The 24,288-nt window shown below is 39.5% G+C and overlaps 1 protein-coding gene across 2 annotated transcripts in view; it reads right to left on the bottom strand.

Moving 5' to 3' along the window:
- Positions 1-24,288, bottom strand: part of USP22 (ubiquitin specific peptidase 22) — a 97,219-nt gene that overhangs the window by 41,755 nt on the left and 31,176 nt on the right. The window contains exons 2-5 of one of the 2 annotated variants that reach the window (XM_069870406.1): positions 18,991-19,123; positions 10,194-10,307; positions 9,599-9,643; positions 4,664-4,765 (exon numbers count right to left, since the gene is read on the bottom strand). In XM_069870406.1, the coding sequence (XP_069726507.1) occupies positions 4,664-4,765; positions 9,599-9,643; positions 10,194-10,307; positions 18,991-19,123 (394 nt within the window). The remainder of the gene's footprint in view (positions 1-4,663; positions 4,766-9,598; positions 9,644-10,193; positions 10,308-18,990; positions 19,124-24,288) is intronic. The other variant, XM_069870407.1, reaches the window with a different exon arrangement.

Raw genomic sequence — 24,288 nt, 5'->3', positions numbered from 1 at the left:
TTACTTATTTTTACTGTTGGGTTTATCAATTTTAGACCTGGGAGAAATATTACACAACTCAGTCCAATGGTCAGAGCTCCTGACAAGGTAAAACGGAAAGAGAAGGATCACCCTGGTAGAAGGGCATCATTTTTTTATTCTACTAATCCAGCCTTTTAGGGAATAGTTTTCCAACCAACCATTCTAATTATGAAGGTAGATGAAAGAAATTATCACAGAGGAATCATTTTCTGAGTAGTCTTAAAGGTGGTCTGCCTTTCTTCCATCACACAGCAGTCTAAAATAACATAAGAATCAAAAAGGCTTCTATTCAAGGTGTACTTTGTGTGGCTGTGATTTCAGATATAAAACTATTACTCTTACAAATCAATAACTTTTAAATTTAAGTTACAGTTACAAATCTGGGGCTGTACCAAACTAAGTTTTTCATTCCCCGCATCCCTTTGAGCAACCTCACAGAGCATCGAACTAGAAAAAGTACACAGAAAGCTGGTACATTCACAAAAGCTTTCAAAGCACGAAGATGTTGAAGACTGCATTAAAGTTCTTCCCTTGCCACCTTCACATGTGAGCTTTGCTGCAGTACTCGCTCCCCTCGCGCTCCTCTGTCACATCGCACTGCTTCACACTGCAGAGCTGCAAACCTCCCTCTCCCACGCAGCTTTTGTTTGTACCGCTTCCCCACACCTCATCATTCCTTCTGAAAGGGATTTGCTCTGTCTCCTATACAGGCTTTCCTCTCTGCCTTTTTGCAGCACTGCAAATAGGAATCCCCTGGTGGCTCCTGCTAATTATCCACGTGCCTGGGGAGTCTAATTCTTCCTGTTGTTAATGTACCAATCTTTAGCCACAAAGTCATTTCATATTCTGATCAGGGACCAGCTGATCCCAAGCCAATACTTTGTGTACTACTCAGGAGAACTGATCTGCTGGGGGTATTAATGATAGCAGAGCACCAAGAGCCTTGGAAAATAGTTCCTGAAAGATATTATATCAGTTTTGCTTCTAGTACAACCCCATAATAAACAATTTTCTTGTGAACTTGGAGCTCGGTCATCACCCTCACTGGCTGAGGGCAGCCCCTTCACAGACAAGAAGAGACTGAAAATATTAGATTTTCCTCCTACGCTGTTAGCAACTGTTAAACCAGATTCCGAGTCTTGCCTATTTTTCCATATAAAAGCTCTGGTGTTTGTAAGATGCTTGAAACACCAGCTTCAACCTAGAATCAAGATGGGCATCTCGCTGAATAGAAATATTCAATGAATTGAATAACTTGGGCCATGATTCAGTACTGATGCTAAGAACAACATACAATAAACTCACAAAATTTACACTTTCCACCACTTACCCTCTGCATTCCCCACCATCCCTTCAGTGTGAACCAGTTCACCTGAAAACAACTGTGCAGCCTGCACAATGAAACAGGCAGCAACTTGGGCACAACAAGGTCTGAGAACGCCTCGAGTTGATGTTGCTACCAAAGAGCATATTTATGTAGACTACAGGCTCTTCTTGAATGTCTTGAAATACAAAAATTCATCAACATTTCAAGTAGGCCGGGACATCAGACTCTGAAATGCTCCCCTCCCCAAAATCCATGCCGTGGGAGGATTTTTCCTCATGGCTTCTTGGAAGAGGATAGCTCAACATTTTTACTCATTTAACAATGTGCTCCAAGTCACTTTGAGGATGCTTATGTGTAACGTTGGGAATAGTCCTTTGTTTATATCCCAAAAGACAGGAATCAGCACACTTTCTATAGCCTGTAGCGGTACCCAGTGTGAGTTTTCATTTGAAGAGCAATTTACTCAATGGTAAAATACTGATTCAAGCAAAGTTGCCTACCCCATCTTCTCACTAGCTGGAAAAATAGCTGTAAAATGGAAACACACACCACGTTAAAAGAGAACCAAGCAAAATGCACGGGTTTTTGTAGAGTTTTTTGATGGGGGGTTGTTTGGGGATTTTTTCTGAGGATGTGGACAAGAAGTTCCTTCTTCCATGGGTTTCAAATTGTCACACAAGGGAAACATCACTTCATTGCACCAAATCAAAAGCTGGGTGTTTTGCACCGTATTTCCTCTAATGAGCTACCAGTTCAGTCCTCCATTACAACAGCTTACAGCTATATCAAAGTTCAAACAGCTCAATAAGTAGTGGACACATCCAGCTGTTTGAGAAGCTTCCTGAGATTACTACAAATCCAGAATAAAAAAAAAAAAAATCCCTTCATACACAAAGAGGGTTCTGCCATAGAGAAGAACATTCACTTAAGTGAATGTCATGTAAATAATATAAATGTAACAGGAAACTACAACAAAACTAATTTTACCATCTGAGCGTGTTCTAGAGATGAGTAGCATCCATTTTAATGTATTTTATTATTGTCCCACCTGCTTTAGTTATAATACTAATACACTTCTCTTTTGCAAATTCTGAGATGGGCATCAGCACAATGACCATTTCAGAAGGTCATCACAGAGAGGTTAAACGTGCTGTCTCCCAGCTGACATCAGTGTATCTCCAGAGGTAAGACAGAAAGCAGTAAACACCCCTGGCATTCCTCCTAAAATAGCTTTGCAGAGAGTATTTTATTCATAAGAGGCAGCTGGTTATGCTTTAACAGACTCTTTCATAAACAGAACCGATCAACAGATGTGCAATGCTTACAGACAGTTATCAACATAATCTTCATTTTCAGGACCATTAAGACTGGACATTATGACTATTCTCTGAGCCATTTACCTACCTCAGAAGATAAATTGGATTCACTAATATCTGCTATGGGATTGATAAAAACTTGATGTCAAAAGAATTGAGTGTTAGAAAAGAGAGAAATGGGAATGTCCAGATAATTGCAGCATTTCATTCTGCATACAGGCTCTTCACTGATCTGAAACTGCAAACAGACAAGTCAACGCGAGGAAAGTGAAGGAAAAAAGACTCTGAAGCAGATATATATTTAGCAGTAGGCTAGAGGGAGAGAAACGGCTCAAGGACAACAGCAGGTCTTTTCTACCTTCAGCTAAACCTCCAATGTATTTCTGTGAAAGCAAGCTAGTCTTTTGCTTTTAACTGCAGCCCAAAACTGCATTATGTCTCCTGGGTGCTTTGATTTTTTTCTTTCTAAATCTCAGCACACAGACAGCTCCAGGGCTCAGTAGGAGAAATTATTAAAAGCATGCCTGCAGAAGTAAAGAGATCAGTCATTTCCCTTATCCCCTGCGCTTCACAAGCGCTTCCCCCCCCCATGCAGCGTTGTACGAGATTTCATGCAACCAGACACGTCCTTTTCAAAGGCTGAAAAATTTGAAATCTTCTAAGAGTCAGCACAGATTCCTTCAAATTGGAAGGAGAAACATGCTTCAATTCCTCAGAAAGGTCACATTCACTTTCAAAATTCTATCAAACTTTGGTTTTGCCCTGTGGAGGTCTACTACCTTGAGTAATTTTTAAGACTTTACAAAATATACTGGAGTTTCATAAAACACAGAATCCCAGCGTGAACATGATGCAGGCGATCTTAGCCTAGCATCATCTTAGACTGCTTGAAAGTCCAGATGTTCTTCTGTCTTCCCCGTTCTGCTATTGCAAGTGCATAGGTTCCTTCTTTAGAACTACCATTCTATACACACTTTCAACTTACAATTTACTCTGTGCTTCTCAGTCCATTTTCCCAAATACAGACACATCTTTTGGATTAAATTACTTACTGTATTAGAAACACCATAGTAGAAAGTTTTAGCAATTATGTTCATTGTATTTTGAGAAATGCAAATGTTCTGAAAGCGTGATGCATTCACATAAAATGGTGTGTAGCTTAAAAATTAGGAAAAACACTTTCGAAACAGTTTCCCGCTTCCAATATCTATAGCTACATCTCCAGCCTGCATTTTAACCATTAAAATGTTACCATGCATTTAACAGTATAGGAAAATTCTAAATCTTTATTAGAGCTCATCACGAAGCTGGTTTCAACCCCCTACATTCCCAACCTAGAGCCAATGTTAAAAAACAGAAAACGCTGCTCCTTTTTATCACCCCCACCCAAATACTTTCCCATCATAAGAAGATACGCCCACATTTCAGTGTTCTTTGCTCCAGGACTACTGAACTTTAAACGCTATCATTTGACATGCATTTCAACTGCTATTTGACACACACTGGAGAACAAACTGCATCTTTTCAGAGTTAATATGAAATTGAAGAGCCCCCTTGTAGAGTTTATAACATGAATCAGAAAGACATTACTGTCCTCGTTCTGTCTGACAAACCCAGATTTACCAACAGACTGCTACAATCAAGGCTGTATCTGAACTACAGTTTCCCTTCATACATCTGCATGAGATCCCTGATGCAGACCCGGTGGAGAAAACACTGCTGATTTCTGCTAAAGACTTTAAATGGATATTGTCAAAAATGTTCTGGTTTGTAGCTGTTAAACAGATAAATCATCATCAGTACCTGAAGAGACAGAGCAGACATCCTTCTACGGTGAGACGAAAGTAGTGTAAAATAAACATACTTTGATATCCTCACAGTTAATGAAATGCACTACAATTACCTCAGGGTAAAAATATTTAAGGAAAAATACCAAAGAAATCTGAAAGCACAAGCAGCCAAGAACTGACTTCGGAAAGGACTTCCAGGACTTGCTTACCTATGGTGCAGTTTGTGGTTATTTTTCTCCGCTTGGGGTTGTGTCGTAGCAATTCTAACTCTCTTTTGGTTGGCTCCCAGGTTGAATACTTCTCTCCAATGCCTAAGCAGATGAAAAGAAAGTTTCAGGAAGTTGTTTATTAAAGGATTAAAAACTCTGTTCAAGAAAAACTTTCAACATGCTGTCCATTAAGTTAGGTTCAATCTATGTACAACTACAAGAGAATGATTTCTTTTTACCCCTCCCCCCAAAACTTACTGTTCAGAAAGCTATCAACTAACCTTCCAGCAACTACACTAAAAGAAGAAAAGCACATTTTTTTACTTATAAAGAATACCTAACCCAGATAAATTTTCCATTATTGGATTATAATCCTCCTTTCAGTTAAAAAGGAATTCCAGCACAAGAATAAATGCGCTATTACTCAAAAATGCATTTCTTTGTGCTCAGAGGATGCCAATTGACAGAGCCATCAGACGATTTTAGGTGAAGACAGAGGATAACCAAGAAAACTGACCACTGAACTTTGACAAGTTATTAAATAAATCAAAAGCAACCTAACTTAATGGACAGATACAGGCTTAATCTTTACAGATGAACAGCAGAATTGAGTAATTCGATATACTGAACAGTTATTACAGGTCTTAGGATACATCATTACAGAATATGACCTCTCCGCATAACTGCTGATGTTGGACTGGGTATTAACAAGCTCTAATACTCAAGATTCACTATAATGACAAAATCTATCAGCTAAAAATGCAGTTTTGTAATAGGTTTAAACATAACACTCCCCCCACCAACCAACCCAAACTCTCAACTACCTTTTTTTTATAAGCTGCAGCTAATACCTGTCATCACTCTCTTTAAACATCAACACTGCCTTTCCAATACACTGCTTTTGTTCAAAGGAAAGAGCAGTAGAAATGAGCCAGGTAAGCAGTACAGAGAACAGATCTGCAGAGTTGTGTTCAGTGTAAATCTGACAGGAGAAACACAACGGTGAAGACTCATGTGCTGACCAGCTAAGCACTGCTGCAGCATTCTGTGTAGCAGAGAGAAATTACCATGCAAGGTCAATTATAGCGAGTCTCAAAAGCATCTTGGCTTTTTAAATAAAGAATAATAAGATGACAAGCAATCTATTCTAAAACTGAGGATTAAAGTCAATTAAGAGTTATTTTTCACAGAATGCATGGAGCAGAAACTATGCAGTGCTACAGAAAATAAATTATAAATCATATATATGAAAAGGAGAGTTGAAAATATAGCTAGAGGCTTACACATTCTGCATAATATACATTAAATTTTAATAGCTCTTTGATCTTCATTTTCAGAAATAGCTATGCTTGTCACAAGCTACCCACCCAAAAATGTTCAATTCATAGCTACTACTGACCCTCCAGGTTCTAGTAATAAAAGGTCTCATTTTCAGATTCTTGAGAACTTGTAAATCCTTATTTACATGGATGCACCCATCTCTCACTTTATTTGACTCCACAAGAGATTATGCAAGAAGCATAAGAAAGAATACCAGCATCGTATAGTCCCTATAGTTTCCTTTATCCAAGGCTCAGCATCAAGCTACAGACCCAGGAAAACAGAAAAGGAAACTAATTACTGTGCAAGAGATCGATGAGATAACACAGCTGCAATGCTTTGAATCACTGCACAGTGTGCGCAGGCAAACGGATGGAGCAACCTCAGAGACGCACATATGGACACTTCACAAGTGACAGAACATCGGCTTGTAACAAGTTTTATATTGGGTGTCTCCAGCAACCCTTCTTGGTTTTGTAATGCCCCTTTCGGAATTGATAGAAATCAGTTTGTAAAAACCTCAACATAATTTTCACCCCCATGTTAGTACCAACTATTGCACTGGGCAGCTGCAAACTTGAACTTGAGCATTTGGGTCACTTAAATGTGACCAATAAATGTGGCCAAACCCAGTGAGTGTCATCTGATAATGGGATGAAATAGTATAATAATAATAATAATAATAAGATTGAGTGTGTTTAAATCAAATACAACAAAATTCACACCTGGAAACACATGTGCGCTCAGCTTCAGGCATGCAATAGTTCCACATATGTGAGTGAGACTATCCATATATATTTATATATATCGATATATAATTATATAGCTTCAATGCCTAGAGACGATGCGGACCAAAGCATTTCATGAGAGTAACTCTTCAGGTAAAGTTAACCATGACAGACTGGGTTACTTTTTAGGATTTTGGGTGAATCAAATATTGATATGAAATCAAACAGAAAACCATGTACAGTTAATGCCACAACAAACACGTAGCAAACAGACAGAAAGCACTCTTACAGAAGCCTTTCATTAGAAAGAGCACAATTAAGGTCACAGACAGAAATTAAGGAGTGTTCTGTTACAGCTGGATAATTTAACAAGAACATTGCGGTTTTATTACATTTGAAAATTTGGAAAAAAGAACCATTTATTAGGAATGGTTCGGCGTTTAAAATTTAAAAAGAAAAAACAAAACCTACAACAACAAACTGAAAAAGGAAAAAGATTCCATAAAACTTTTAACAACACCCACAAACATGCCAAAATCTCTATATAAAATACCTTAAAGATCTGCAAAACATGCATAGGTTGCAATTTATAATTAAAATGAAATAGCGTTACAGGAGTGAAAACTCATTGTTTTAAAAAAGATGCTATAAAATAGCCAGAGATTCGAGTTGGCATGTGAAAACCCCATTCAAAGATTACTTTTATTAGGTCAAATACACAAAATTTCATTTTTCAGAGACTTTACTGGTGACCTAAGGATGACTAAAGGAAAAGGTTGTAAAAGTTCTAGTTCATAAAAGTCACAATTTTGCAAGTAATCATCAATACAGATGGTTTACTTCGCTCTACTTCAGCCACCCCTCCCTTTTTCCCCTCCCAAAAATCCAAGCATTAACTAGAATGAAGGTCTCTGTGTATTCTCACCTCCCTTGTCATTAAACAATATTCAATATCAGAGGAAAAAATTGTACAGTTGCAATTTGTTCAGAGTTACATCCTATAACTCTGAACTGAGGCCAGACACAGGAACTTGCCACATGAAGTTAATATTACAGGAGTATGAAATGAATCTCGTTTTATTTGGGGTTTTTCTTAAAGTTTTCTCTCCAGGCATCGTGTTGTTATGTGAGCATCTATTGAAGTACATACTAATATCCTTCAAGCACTGGGGCTGGATGTTTGAAAACACACATTGACACTTCCATTTTTAAAACAATTTCAGTTTTTGCAGACCGGATTTGCTTCCTAAGTTCCTGAAGTTGGCAATACTATCTAAGATAACCCAACCCTGCGGTAGAAACATGGCACCAAGACACTGGGTTTGGGGTTTGTACTAATCCTGGCATTCAGTTGAGAGGAAGAAGTGTTCCCTTCCCCTTTGTACTCTATGGACTTTCAGATGAGTCACTATGGAAGGATGGGGTGGGTTGAAGCAATAGAGAAAGAAGGAAAAAAGATAACAGTTCTCCAATATTTCTCCCGTCTATCTCCCTTTCTCACTCCTTAAATAAATTTGCAGGGAAATATGCATGGCTTCATGACGAAAAGCCATGAAACAGAAGACCTGATGCCATGACTTCAAAGAAAAAGTGGTTTTGTACTGTGTACTCCAGAAATTTAAAAGGTATTGTTGTCCATTCCTTCATTTTATATCTTTGTTGCTCATTACAGACTTAGTCTCCAAGGACTGAAGATGCAACGTGCATATTCATATAAATACACATTCATATGTATATGTTTATATGTCATTCATTAGGCAGTTAACCAGCACAGAGAAGGTCTTCTGCCTGGCAGTTCTCTCAGTGGCTCTCCCTTCCACTGCACAGCTCTGTGGTTCAAGATGACAAGATGAACAATCTTGTAGCTGTAATTACGCTAGAATATAAGCTATTGCAGCCTGATGTTCACTGGAGGACAAACTGGGCTGTATCTCAGCCCAGAGGGTACAAATTCATCGCCTGCTAAGGACAATGTAATTTAGAAATTGCTCTTTGAGTTACGTATTCAAAAGTAAGGAACTGTGAGGCCTTCCTCTTCTACAGCAACATGAAATGTTACGTTGCTGTAGTTCATTAATTTGCTACTCAAACCACCACAGTTTTCTAGAAGAGTTTGAAGGAATTTTAAGAAGAGTTACAGAGCCTAAATGAAAGGTTTTGACACACTTCCATTTTGTTTTGCTCTGAAAGCCAGTGCTTTGTGCTAAAGCATTTTAAGCTGTTATTTTCTTGTTCTCGGACTCGCCAGCAATCTCACCATCCTTCTTTCCACTGACTCAGCTCCCTGAAAATGGGGAATAAGTAGAAAGTAGAATGAGATCTGAAGTAGGAACTAAGTAAAAGCAGCTATACTTTTGATACGCCATCGGAAAAGCTCTAGTTAATACGATGTTAGCTGCTATTTTTAAAATTGGAAACGAGGTTAAGAATGGTTTGAAGTCATATCAGCCCTGACTAAGGCTGTCACATTGAAACAGGATGCCTTGGATTCAGTAAGAGACATTACTAGACAGAAATCATCTGTCTTCGAATACAGACTTTCCCACTTTAAGAAAACATACCCCCTAGAGGCCACTGGAAATGGAAGATGACAAGCTTTTATAGCTGAGGCTTAAATCTACTCAGTTAAAGGTAAATGCTACTTCCTTTCCTCTCAAAAAAAAAAAAAGAAGGAGAAAAGGTTTGTTTTGGACTAGTTCTATCAAGGGAAGGGCATATGAAATCAAGTCTGCTGTAATTATTCAATCATTGGGACATATCCAAGCAAGAGGAAAACAATTTGCACGATAAAACTGATATTCTTAACTGTGATTCATGTCTCAAATGGCAGGATAATCAGCAAAGGGACGCTTGTTAGTGAAGTGCGTCGCCAGCCCACGCCTCTTACCTGTCATTGTACACTGGTAGTGAGAAACCACTGTTGGGGTGAAGGCTAAAAAAGAAAAAATTAGGGAAAGCAAACTCAATAAAACAAATGTGTGTACATATATTTGTGTGTAAATATTTCTACATAGATACTGTGCGTGTACCATGAAAGCACAGGTGTGTAAGCAAGCTGGCACGTTCTATTAAAAAAAATTAAAAAAAAAAAAAATCACACACAACGGTGGCATTTCATGGGAGGGGAACAGATTTACTGCCTATATCTCCTAAATCAGCCTAAAGGTGCAGACTGCTACATCTTCTACCTAATACAGATCTGACTCTGATACTATGCAAGCTTTGCAGGATTAATGTTAGATATTTTTATATTTTTTTGCAATTAAAAAATCAAATATTTTTGCTACAATTAGATGTGGCGCACATGTTAAACTAACAGTCTAACTCCTGGAACGTAACAGCTAGACATCGCTCTCTCCCAAGGCCTGCATCACTACCTCTAGAGAGCTCTTTCTTCCCCTTACTGTTTTTTGCCATTGAGAAATGGGAGGGACAGGTATGATTAAAAACAGAAACAAGAAATTCAGGCAGGAAAACCAAACCTTGTAATTTCCAAGCTTTTCGTTGTTCTTCTTTGGCAATTTGTTCCATGTCTTTGTCGTATATGTAATCTTGACACATAAAGCAGTATATACCCCCATACAAAAGGTCTATGGCTGCAAAACAGAAGGGAAGTTGGGGAGGAGGAAAAAAAGACGTGAGTTCATGTACTAGAAGACATTTTAAAGCAGGCTTCCAAGTCAGGTACTCTTTCTTCTCAGTAGTCCACAAAAAGTAACATAGGTACCTTAGAATCTAGAGGGGGGAAAAAAAAAGAGGGAAAAAAACCAGGGGAAATTTTTCCAGTTAGATTACAAGTTATTCAATTGCTTCTGACAAAGTAAGAAACCTCTGCAAGACAACAAAGCATTAGCTGCCTTTGAGTTGTTTGTAATTCACAATATACCTTTCAAAGACATAAGTAATGAAAAAGGCATAATTACAGCGACTAAAATGCACGCAGAACTAGTACTGTAAGATTTGATATTTAAGTTTGAATTATCTTTTTCTAAGAGTTCAGTAATTTCCATTCTAATCCATTTAAATGGTTAAAGAGTGCCTATCCCACTGCTGGTTCAGTCAGAGGACAGCACCAAAAGCTCTAAGATTCTTCACCAGGGCAATGGTTTTCCAGAGTAGTTTATTCCACAGGTTACACATCTCATGTTTTCTCTTCTCAAATGCCCTTTTAGAATGGACACATGAATGCTGATGAATGTTGAAAGTATTTTTCTTACACAACGCTAAACAAAAGAAAGCCAAGAAACAAAGCTACTCAGCTAACTAGGAAACAACATTTTGCTTCAACATGTACCCAGGAAGAAGTAAGGGCAAACTAACCCCAGCAAATCACTGATTTTCAGTGCATAAATACAGGAAACCACCACATTCAAAGGAAAGAAAAGAAAAAGATTTCAGTGGGCACTTACAAATTCTTAGCCAGCTACAAACGCAAACTGCACCTAGCAGGCAGCTGAGAAACATCACCACTCAGCCTCAGTGTATCCTCCAAGTATTTCCATGTTCCTTTCATTTCCAGATAAATAGCGTTATTTTAAAAAATCCCACTACAGTGGAAACTTGTTTTAAACAAAGGAAACAATTACCTCACTAGGTGGCCTGCAAGACATGGTGCTGAAATACTCTGAAGTCACAAATAAGCCAAACCACACACCATGCAGCAAGAATTCTGCTGTCTCATCAAGCAAAGGTGAGGTCTTCACACTCTTCCCATTAGCGGCCGTGGTGAGGTTCCTTTCAAACCACATCTCATCCACCCTTCACAGCCTCTACCCCTCTCACAACCTGCTACCACTCTCCTTTAGTCCTGTAATTCTTTTTTTTCTCCTTGTCCTCTTTCAAAATCACCTTTTCAATGATTCTGTGAAATTGTTACTTCTCCCATTCTGTATTAGAGAACAATTACTCCAAACAAGATTACGTTATTACTATATTCTTTTGTTCTATTTGGCCCACAATCAGTTTGTGAAGAGTACAAGGACCACTTGTCCGAACACCAGAATTTTCATCCTGGAGGACTTAATTCCTTTACGAAAATATCACAAAAGGGGATAAGAATCTTAGTTGTGATGGAGGATCGGTAACAAAGCACTGCGCTGTGAGGGGAAAGGGAAAAAAATAATCACAATTAAGCTACAAAGTATGAGAGTTGTATTGTATTTATTCCATTATCTATTGTACTACCTGTTATTCATAGTTTCTAACAAAGGAATTGTTGAAAATTCAAAGTAACGGCCCCAAAACACAAAATGAAATAATGTTCTCCATTTATTTTTAAATGATTCCACAAGCAGCCCCTCTGCAAAATAATAGAACAGGGCTGGCTGTTAAGTAAATGGGACCTTCAGTAATCATCAGTGCTTTTCAGTGCTCGGAGGATTCCTGGATTTCCATGCACGACTGATGCAGTACAGATATCAAGATCCAAATAACACAAGCCACTTGTTCAGAGCAGAATGAATTCCTGGTGTAAAGAATCAAAAGTTTAACAGAATCACTGGCAGAGTAGAAGCCGTACTTGTCCAGCACCTGATTAAGGACTCTTGAGAAAAAAATCTCCTCTCCAGCACACTTAGGAGAGCAGAGCAGTTGTAGATATGCCAACACTTTCAAAGGCATTAAATGACTGCAATAGGGTTTGGAGAAATTGCCTCAAGCACTTGCAGGCGTGCAGGCCGAACGCAGCACAAAGGGCAAGCTGAGGGTTCTCATGGAAGCCCAACCACCGCTGCTTACTTTCAGGATCCTAGGAAAAGAGTCCAGTAGTAAAGTTTGAAAGTTAATTGTTACAAATCCATATAATATGTATTTTTCCCTTGAAACATCCTTTAACCTTCTAATTCTGATCGTCTTGAGGGGAAAGAGAACGTTTTCTTTACGAAAAAGTACAAACTATCCACTAGGGCGTCACTGCGGTGAACCCCCAGGGCTGTGGAGCTGGCTGGCAGAGCCTGGCAAGGGTCTCCAGTGGAGCAGCCATCAAAAGGACTGCCTGACGGAAGCTCCTCCAGAGCAAGAAGCTTGAGAAACTCTCCATGTGGGAACCAAGTGTTTTCTTTAAGCCTGAGTGCTTTACTTTGCCAAACATATCCACAGATTTCCTTGTGCAAATGTTAAGAGACCAGAGATGATGGAAACATAACAACAATACGTAAAGAAGCAGCGAAGCATCCTACATGTGTGCATGTGCCCATCTCATCCAGTTAAACTGTTCCGTTTTCAAAAGACCCCAGTGAACAGAACTAACGTTGCTCAGTTGAAAACAGGAAACCATATTATTCAACAGCCTTACATCAGATATGACATATCTGTGAATCACATGTTGATATCGGCTTCCTTGGAACGCTGGCTGCATTCTAAAGACATGGCAAAACAAAGTTCAGGTTTATTTTTACCTGTATTAAAATTCACTCCACTGTGAATTCCTGTGGTTCAACCTTTTTCATGTCATCACCCCACATCACCATATGCTCAATATTCTATGCAAGTCACCTACACTCTGTTCAACTTCTGTAACAAAAGAAACTAAATTGGTAATTCTTTTAGGCAGCACTCTAAGTCAACATCCGAGGCCAATGCACACTCTCTAATTTCTCGCACTATGTGTTAATTGTTAAACTAGTTTCAGACAACAGTCTCAAGTCCACAAGCAGTGATTTTCTAAACTTCAAGCCTGCAGAAGTCAGCAGTTGGTCTGAGGCAAGCAGATACATGCAGAGGTAGCAATATGTAGGTAAACAGTGAGGAGGCTGCCGTCAAGGGATATTCCAGGTGTACAGAGAACTCTTCAGGAGTCATTTCTGATAGCAAGAGGATGGTGTCCAGGAGCTGGCAGCTACCTGCGCTTACCAGAGCACCTCCTAGCAGAAGATAACTGCAATGAACAAATGCCTGGTGTCTTCTTAGGAGTTCAGTGTGGCCCAGAGTTTAAGCCAAGCTATAGGAATGCCATGCTGGAATGCGCATCCCAGGCAAAGGAGAATTTGCCTGCAATACTTGCGCAATATGACATAGAACAGCAGACATTTGTAATGGCGATGAGGAATATTGGAAGTTCAAAGCCATACCCCTACTGCTGACCTGGATATCCAAAATGCTTTCCTCCTCCTCTGTTTTCAGTCAATGATCCTCTGGTTGACATCATAAGAACATTATTGCACTGACGTACAAAGTGTCTGTACTTTCTACTATCAATTTTCATCTCATTTGTATTACTGCACCAGACAATGAGGCTTTTTAATTCTTATCTCAACAGAACCCAGCCCTCCTCAATACCAGCAAAACCTCTGTGACCATCATGAATTTCAAACACAGATACAATTCCTTCTCTTCAGTAAGCAGAAAATAGCAGTAAACAAGGACTGGTTCTGCTAGTAAATTCCACGCATCCAAAATGCTGTTCTTTCAGTTTATTCATCATCAGTCTCCCTTTATCCTGCCTCACACACACCACAATTCTGACATCAATCCTTGTCACTTCTACCTCAACTAATAATTTCCAAGAGGGTGAAACGTCAAATTCTTCACTTATGTAGACAGATTAGGTCCTGTGTATTTCCTTCTTCTAAGAAAATCAGTTATATTATAGAAAAAGACATATTTGTCTGACCTGATCCATCTCTGACAGAACTAAAAACACCAGAACTTGTTTCCCATTTGCCTTCATCGCTTTAACAGACTTTTTTCAACACCCACACTATGCAAAACATTAGAACAGAAGTCAAATCAAGAGTCTGGTAAAATGCCCAGATGACCTTCTCTACTCCTTTCTGAGCCTAAATGCAAAAGGAAAAACCAAACTGCTGCTCCAGCACTGCAATATGCTGCATGGGAAGTGCTGTAATCGCCCCTTCCACATGGAGTATAAAGTCTTAGCTGTTTACAACAGAACTCAACTCTACTGCCATCATGCAGAATTAATACTCCAGCCAATACCTTCCAACTCAAACTAAAATCAAATGACTTTCACTGTTATTCCTTTACGTACACATTCTATTTCTACATACTAAATTTCAACAAACAGGTATGTATTAACAGCAGTAATATTTTTTTTTAATTTGACCAACTTCGAGTATATAAACCAGCTTCTTGTCATTTTTCCTCTGAACTGGATGAAAAAATTTAGTTATTTATTTTCTAGGGGAAGTAGCTTTTTGAATTCTACTAAAAAACTCTCAACTTAATCTAGGAGCATTACTATTAAGCTCACCCGCCCAGTTCCGCTCACCACAAATGTATTTACTGGACTGAACCCTACACCAGCATATCCTTAGAAAAAAACAGTTCCTCAAACAGTTTGCAATCTAATAAATAATGAATGTACTCTAACAGGACTCATTCTGAAATCTCCTGTTTGCCTGTCTCCTTAGAAACTGAACAGTACTTCAGCCTTCCAACTGTTTCTCGTTTAGTCTTTTAACCACTGAATCTCAGTCCTGCTATTTCACCTACCTCCATTCTTTAATCCAGAACGGGGCTTCAGAGCAGACCAAGGCTTCAAACAAAAACTGCCTCGTGTGCTGTTTCAGAGATGCACTCTTAATGCACAAATGGTATCTCTAACAGATAGAAGCACAGCATGGAAATGCCTGAGTTGGCTCCTTACCAAGGAGTTAAGTAGGTCTACCCAGAGCTTTGATACCATAATGGAACTAATCTAACTCAGAATGGTTATCTGTAACAGACTTTCCTAAGCCTCATATCAGTGATTTCTCTTGCAGTTAAGTGTGTGTGTGTATATAAAAAAAGCACGTGGAGTGAAACTTCCAAGCAACGCTGTATAAATACTCCACTTAAAATCATCAATTTTGTTTTCTCAGATGATATTACACCAAAACAGTTTTAATCATTACGTTCCAGAAAAAGAAAACGTTCACTCAGAGAGATTATTAAAACTTCACGTGGCGTCTGCCTAAGATTCTTCAGTCCTAATCAGGAAACTGATAGAAGAATCACTGCTACGTTTTGGAGATGAACTCTCTCTACAGCATCAACCTTTCTTCTCTTTTACTGTTCACAGTCATCCTACTGTTACTGCTACTCTGGGAAGTATTTTCCTTCGCTGTGGAAGAGATAAGGAAGGGAGCATTTTCACAAGGACTGAAACTACCAGCAGGTTCCCCAGGTGCTGCAACCTGATTTGGAAAGATTATATAGGAAGATGACAAAGCACGCCGATAGCACCCATTCACTTAGAATACTCAAATTTGAAGCTTGCGGAAAAGCTCCAGCAGGATTCTAAAATATTTAGCAAATAGGAAACACCACCAAGAATGAAACTGCAATCACTACCAACAAGGTAGTGGAAGAGTTACAATGACCACGCAGGAAAGAAATTCTGGAGTCACTGCCTATAACTCTAGAATAACATCCACTCAGTGTTGCGCAGCTGTTAGGAAACACAAAGCAGAAGTCATGGAAGTAGTAACTAAGAATTCGAGTCATTAGTACAGTAAACTGCATTAATCCAAAGAGTTGTCACCACAGGTGACAGTAGTATTAGAAGAAAAAAGTCTGATGAGGCTCTTGAGAATCATACAGCAGTTTGAGTAAGAAATGCAAAAATTAGTTCAGAATCCTACAGGTTGGGAAAAGAAAACCTCTGAAAATATCAAAAAGATCGGGAATCCCAGAAGAGATTGGTAAGGACTTCTTACTCACCATCTCTCAGTTCCTCACAAAAGAAATGCAGAGAAAATTTACAGGATCCATTATAAAGCAAACCAGAAAAATACAAGGCTCGGATAAACAGCGGAACTTGCTGTCTTTGCACATTGTGGGTGCCAAAAAAGGAACCACGCTTTAACACTGGACGGGCCACTGGATGCACTGGAAGAAAAGCACCTAGAAGCAGGCTCATGTTGAGAAAGGTTTTGAAGAGCTGAGCAGTAAAAAAAGGAAAGCAGAACAAGGGAAAAAATGCTCAATAACTACACTGCATCTGCTCTCCAAGTGACCTCTGTTGACCACCACCAAGTGGAAGGCTGGATATTTGTGATACAGCTTCAGCTACGACAACCAACTTCAAAGAAGCAAAACATGTTTTATGAAACTGGGAGGAGAAAAAAAAATAAGGTTTCTATATTATAAAATTGCAACAACAGAAACTATTTGCTGAAGTAACAACGTCCAAAGCCCAAGGTACTGCTTTGCTTAGGCTGTTGGATTTCAGGTCTGTCGCATTGATAACCAGATGTCTGTTGCAGAGACTTCAATTCAGTATCTTCAGAGTTCCCAAGGAGGGTACAGGCAGACAGCCCTACCTTGTCTGCTCCTCACAACTCCCTTCCATGCTACCTATCTCGATGCAATTATCTCCGAGCAGTCCTAGGGACATACCCACGGGCGCTTATCACTGACACCATTTTCGTGTATTTAAGGGTTAATGAAGGATGCCTACACCTTAGAAAACAGCACTGAACCAGAAATGGAGAGTGCTAGTTTCAATTATTTCAATTTGTCAAAGACCTGGAAAGGTCAATCTTACCTACCTCACTCTAAAGGTTTTCACACCTGTATAAGTATTCTACATTGCTTTAACGATTTCCAGCCCAGTGGAAACCTCAGCCTACTGTGGTGATTGACTAACAGAGTAAAAAAAGCAGCTCAGATAGCCGGATCTTGCTTCACCTACCCATCACCCCATCCACAACTCAAGGAATATATTAAAATAAATACAGTATCATTGATATACACTGGATAGGCAAGCAGATACAAGGGCACTGGTATCACTGTGAGGTCAGAGTGTGACTGTCTAATTTGTATCACTCAGGGAAGCGGAGATAACAAGGGAGGTATTTTAAGAACACTCTGGACAATGATCCTGAAGCCTCCTGAAACACAGCAGTTAGCTGCAAAAACATCGCTTCCAGTGCTCAGACAGCTGTTACAGCTGAAATCCATGATATTCCTTAGAATTGTGACTAAATGTGCAGCTCCTGCCAGTCTCCATGGAGACTGATGTTGGCTTAGCAAAAAGTCACCAAGTGTTTTAAAATAATTCCTGTTCGTTTTGAAATTTCAAAGCTCTTAACTCATTTTTGCCTATCGGATGTTATTTCCCCAAACGAAAACTGCAGCAATAAAAGCAACTAGAAAAGATACAAAAGCACTAGGAAAGCTACAAAAATATTTTTATAGCTCATTCCACATGCAGCTGGAAATTAAACACCAAAACATACATTAAAAGAGAGAGAAAAGGAATCTCCAAAACTAGAAATCAAGCAGTCAGTCGTACAATCTTCACATTACATGTATTTATGCACTGAGTACATTATGTTTAGCTGCAATGTAATTCCTTCTTGGGGTGAAACAATACTCTATTCTGTATTTTGGCTTCTATCCTTAACTCCTGCCCTTTTTATCTAAAGGCTGTTCCTTTTGGGAAGCAGCTTATCTAACACATTCTTAATTGTCTAGTACTATGACAGTAACCTCAATGGTCTTTAGACAAGAGTGCTTCTTCAAGGAACCTCCCTCCTCCTCTCTCCAGGCTTGGTTTCCCATTACAGAAACAGAAAGTATTTCACTAGAGCAGACAACAGCAAATTCTACTTTGCAAAAAGTTAACTTGAAGAATTAAGACTTCCCTAATATGTAGATAAACAGCAGCTCACAACATGGATAATTATAAAAGTTCTCCGTAAAAATGGTAAGTTTAGTGGTAAAAACATGACAGTGTTTACATGGTACCCACAGATAAACACGCAAATACTGTCTACTGTCTCCATTTAGCACTGTATTTTTTTAAACCTTAACCCTGGCCATAAATTTATACTTGCACAAAAGGGATTTTTTTTTTTAATACATATATACAGTTCACCAGAAATCCCGAGATAGTTTATCTCAATAATTTGTACTTCTGGTAAAGATTCTCAAATAATTTCACCTAATGAATTCATTTCAAAAGCTCTTTGAGATTACATCCTGTAAAAAGCAATAAAAAACCATGTCAAACAAGGCTGGTTTGTTTTTTTCAATTTTCACAGAAGGGCTGAGGTTGGCAGGAGCCTCTGGAGGTCACCTTGTCTGACACTCCTGCTCAAGCAGGGCCACCTACAGCAGGTTGCCCACATCCAGACAACTTTTGAATATGATGCAATGGAAGCTTAAGTGGCCAGTTTAATAATAATGCCACTAAACTAACCCAAACCACAGACAAAATTGATCTCCCTGTCTAACAAGGGAGCTACAGAAAATAGCACCTCCCTGGCCTGGAACAGACAGGGGTAATGCAGCGAGTTACAAAGCACCAGTGAGTACGTTGGGATGACAGCTTACCTAAATTGTGTCGCTTTGTCTTTGCGTGCTCGTGAATATGTTTCTTTGTAAAACAGCCAAAGAAGACACAGTAGAGGCAAGAGTGGAGTCTGTTCAGGTGGGCACCACACATATGACAAATGCACGACTTTGCCTGAAAGAGAAACAGATGCGGAATATGAGTGACAGAAACATTATCTCAGAGCCCAGCAGAAGGGACACAGATCTAATTGCCTGCCTCCCTTTTTACTCGATGCCTTTTGAACGCTGCAGACCAGCGGAGGAAACAGCCTTGCCTCTGTGTGACAAAACCACAAAACCACCAATTAGACAAATTAATGGAGAAAACACTTCCATTTGTCCGAAACATTTCCAAAATGCCATAAGACGAGTCCTGCTTCCAAGAGCAGATGATAGTCAACCTATTCACAACTCAGCCTGTATTTAATGACCGCTTCATGCAGGGGTAAGCAGACAAAAATACACAAACAAGCCTACAATTTCCTTACTCCACTGTGTCTGGTAAGAGACTTCAGAGAGTTTGGGGGGATACAGCTTCTGCTCAGAAACACCAAAACCAATTCAGGTCCAATCTCCTCTGACTGGAAGATATGGACAGGAGAAATTCCTCATAGGAAACTACTCACTTTTACTCTCAGACAACAGCAACCACATTCAGACGTGGTTAAGAGGAACCAACTTCTGTAACAGCCGAGACCCACGGGGATCACTTACAAACACATGCCTTATTTCACAGACTAATCCAAAAATACCATTCCTCTGCTTGTCAATACAGAAACACCTTTTTTCCTTCATATTAAAAAAAAAATAAATCAGAATTACTAAAATACTAAGCTCTCATCTAACCCAGGTAGCGCATTTCAACAAAAATAACCCCCGAAGTTCTTCCGCAATATTTGCCCAGTCTGCCACAACTTAAAATTAGTGCTGAATAAATACTGCACAATCCTGTTCTCCAGGCTGGCATTTCTCTTTCAGAACACTTATGGCTGTTAAAAAAATAATCAAAGCAGCTTGCAATATGCTGCACCATGTAATTTATTTTCAAGCTTCTACAAATTAGGACTTAAATCCTGAATCTCACATGTTGTGTATTCAAAAGTTCTCCCAAGTTCTGTTAGATGGAAATAGATCCGTTGAATCAAACTCCACACACCTACAGAAGGAAATATTTTAAAGTAGGTCCAAAAAAGAATTCACCCTCTCCAGCACAATTTCCATCTTTAGAAAAATACTGCAGAACTGTCAAACTGTTGCCTAACGGTCGCTCTCCGGCTGCGAAAGCTAAATAGGATCAGCCTATCTGTTAAGGCTGCTGCTATGACAACAACTCCAGTAACTCACTGGTTTACTTCGCCAGCTAAAAATACATCTTTTAGCATTAAATTTATTGTAAACAGATGACATAACAAGCATGTAAAACCTGATCATTGTATGCTAAAAGGCAGAAAAATCATACCTGAAAAGTTTTCATGCCAATGAAAATTAAAAGAATTTGAAGAAAGTTAAAAAAAAAAAAGTGTGATAAGTTAGAGAAATTCAGTCCCTCATTAAAAGGAAGCCATTTATCCATATCCTCTGCTTGCTCAGTGTAGCTCAAGATGGTTTTTCTAAAATCGTAAGAAAAAAATGTTAAAATATAGAGTAAAGAAAGAAATTACTATCAGAAAATGCAGCAGCTATTCTAACCAGATTAGCTGTCTCCTTCTCATCCGTCTGTGCTTTTAAACAATTTGCTAAGTTAAAACAAAGCTGCCACCTTCCCACCCCACCCCAAATAATCAAATTACTTTTGTTTCACAATCCTCCCACCCTGCTCACATCTCTTGCAGCTACAAGCTAAGACTGAACTGAATACTGCAAATGAACAATCAAAATCAGTCGGATCCACAGCCACAAGCTTGCTTTAAAACATGACTCAACTTCTTTAAAAAGCAGGTTAGGTCTTGCTTATGGTCCAGGCGCCTTAGGGAAGTCTACCAGCATTTCGCCTGCAGTATCAACCACCACTGCTCCTTTTCTCTGATCTGTCCTCCTAGATATGAGAACACCCCTTCCTTATCCCAAGACATAAATGTAGAACCCTCCCCTTCCTCAATACCTTCTCCCATTATTATTCTGCTCACTCCATAACATTATTCCATTCCCTGCTTGCCTCTTTCCTTTATTCTCCTCACCCTCAGGTATCCTCCTCTCTATCTTTAAGTCTGTTGTCTCTCCCCACAAACTCAGTTCCTCACCTTATGCCTCCAACCAGACTTCCGTCTGTCCACATTGAACCTCTATCCCCTTTAATTTTGATTTGATATTTTAACAAACTGCACACAGACACGGGAAGAGGCCTTGAGCGTTTCCTTTCTGGAAGGTTATAATCAGGTTTTTAAATTACAGAAAACTGTTAAGAATGGTCCTGCACTATATGAACAGTGCATGCACACACAGAGCCACTGGCAACATCTGACAAAGCTCCAGGGCTGAGCAACACCAGACAGCCCAGTTCCCTCTCCAATACTTGTTCCTCTACTGATGGTTTTTATTGCTACTAAGCCAGTGGTGACTCACACACTCGGACCCTTGGCAAGAGTTTTGTATTTTCATCAAAGGAGGTTTAAACAGCCCAGCAAATAAGGATGCAAGAACTAGTGCATGACATGCTAAAAGGAACTGGTTGTAATGACCTGTAACACAGGTCAACACAGTCCCATCACTATCAGGATACCGGCTCTGGGTATTGTTATGAGCTGCAATAAGGAGAGAGTTAAAAAGAAAGCAGCAGGCATCAGTTGCTCAGATAAACTAAACTGCTGACACTTCAAGTCTTCTCAAATTGTCAGAACAGCTTATTATTCATTTACCATCCTACCACCAAAACACCAGTGGAGAAAACGAATACATCGAGCTGGTGGTGTTGTGCCCTGGCAGCTACCTGTTCCGATCCCTGCTCTCCATTCCTGGGACAGCTGAGGATCCACCTAAAGCAAGGTCACAAAGGGCACATAGCATCCGTTTCTCTAAATGCCCACAAACCTGTTTTAAACATATACCATGAGCTCCTCAAATCAATGAATGGCAGTTTTGAGTGGCAATACACGATCCCTGCAAAGCAAACTCTGCAGAAGCAAGCGGCATGCAACAGACCTCAGCTACAGCAAACCATCCTTCCATATTTCCAGCTATTTCAGAAGGAACCTTAGAAGCCTGATTTTTATTTAATTGTATTTGAGAGGGAAACATCTTTTCAAAGAAGTTTTCCACTAGGGTACTTGAGCCTTGCCTCTTCGCTCACACTAAATATCTCAAAACACTTTCAGAATAGAGCTGTTGTCAGTTATAAGCTTACAAGCCAAAGACCTCCTACCTTCCCCAGTCTGCAAACCATAAAGGCTGACAGGAAAAGATGAACTAGGTAGCACTAACAAGGCAGTGGGAGGCTGGGGAGGTTATAAGATCATAAAGAAGCTGTTGCCTTGCTGTATGTGTTCACAAGTAACTCGAAGAAGCTCATCCTTAAGGTTATCCTAAAGCAAATATACTTGCTATGGCCCCCCTGCAAGTGTTTGATCATGCCCTAATTCTTCGAGTGAGGAAAGTACAAATTTCCCAATACAAATCCTCTTCAATTTCCCCACCTTTTAAAGTAAGTCTTTGTGAAAAATGGACACAACATTTAGATATATGAAAAACAAGAGGAGAAAGTATTTAGTTTTGTAATTCATTACTATCATTACTGAACGTCATTGGAGGGGTACACCTCACTTTCCAGTCCAAAACCAAGGCTAATCCTTCAGGAAAAACTTTAATCTCCGTCTATGTGGATTAATGCGATTGTTGTGCAGCTCTAAATATACCTGCCTACAGAATACAGGTGTACGTGGGAAGTTCTCCCTACATGAATATGTCATCATAATCTGCTTTGTTCCCAGGAAGCAGCATTTGTGCTCTAGAAGCATTCCCTCAGCTCAGACAAACTATTCCTTATGAGGTAGTAGCTAAGGAGACCTGAAAGAAGGTGAAGTCCAGGCACATAGAGACACTGAGGAATCCCGCTCATGGCTGTTGAAATCTGAAGTAGAACTTCTGTGAGAAATTGAGAAATCTATTTTAAAGATAACCTTGGTACAACCACCACAGCAGTTACTTAGTCAGGAGAAGCTGCTGGCCCCAAAAGCAAGAGGCAAAATTCAGCAATGCTATGGAACTCTTGGAAGCAGAATATCTGTAATTGTCAATACTTACCCCCCTGCCCCGTTACGATTTCATCAGAGTTTAAACTTGCTTTGAGTTAAAACTAGATGTGAGATAAACAATACATCCTTTCAAGTCCCATCCCCTTCTACTAACGATGCTTCCACACAATGGTGGGAGAGGCAAGTAGAGGAAAGCAACAAATGAGCATCCACTTGCCCAGAGCCTAAGAAACCTGTGACACCTCCCACAATGAAACTCTTCTTAGTATCTTACGGACACATGAACAGAAATGAAGAGACTCATCTAGAAAGTTTGCCGAGTTCATTAGTTCAACAGCAGAACAGGAGAAAGGAAAACACACCACCCAAAAGAGAAAAGTCACTGACTTTCAATGCAGCCTTTCAGTTATGAAGTGCAAATGCCCTCAACGGGTCACAGATCCAGGCATTTAAGGAAAATTTAAACATTTCCTCAGATATTCAGAGTTCCTTGTCTCAATATGCACAATTTAGATACAGTTTATCCTCTCTCTAAGTTTTTATCTCTCCTATTCACCTTGCCACATCTAGAATACCACAGCCTAGGCACAGACATTTAATTTTATTCTTTCCATCCAGGCTGCAAACAATTCTTGCCCAAATGTAACATAGATCCAGCAGTGCATACTGAGTGATGAACAGCATGCTTCCCTCAGCCTATTTTTTGAAAGAAAAAAGGACATATCATCACAAAAGGTCATACAACTGACCACTGCTGCTACTTTCTTTGCTGAAGACCCAAAGGCTTCTCCAATAGTAGCATTTTTTTCTGTCTCGTGGGAGGAGATAGCCATTATTAAACCACAGCTGACAAGATTTATTGCTCTAGAGTACTCTTTGCAACTCAAGAGTAATAAATTTAGGTCAAATCTACCTTACAATATTTCTATCGCTTCTAGGTCTACATTCACTCCAAAATTCACTGTATCGTGTTCCTAAGGCAGGCGTGGCATGGCCCCCTCACCCATGAGCACATAAATTTAAATATTTAAAACTTCAAAGCCATGTTCCTAAGTTGCCAGAAACAAAAGATTGAATTGAGTCTACAGTTCTCCATGGTGTGGCATATAAA

This window comes from Phaenicophaeus curvirostris, chromosome 16 (genome assembly GCF_032191515.1).
Source record: "Phaenicophaeus curvirostris isolate KB17595 chromosome 16, BPBGC_Pcur_1.0, whole genome shotgun sequence".
Lineage (NCBI taxonomy): Eukaryota > Metazoa > Chordata > Aves > Cuculiformes > Cuculidae > Phaenicophaeus > Phaenicophaeus curvirostris.
Note: the sequence above shows the minus strand (reverse complement) of the source record. Positions and strands in the feature narration are given on the sequence as shown.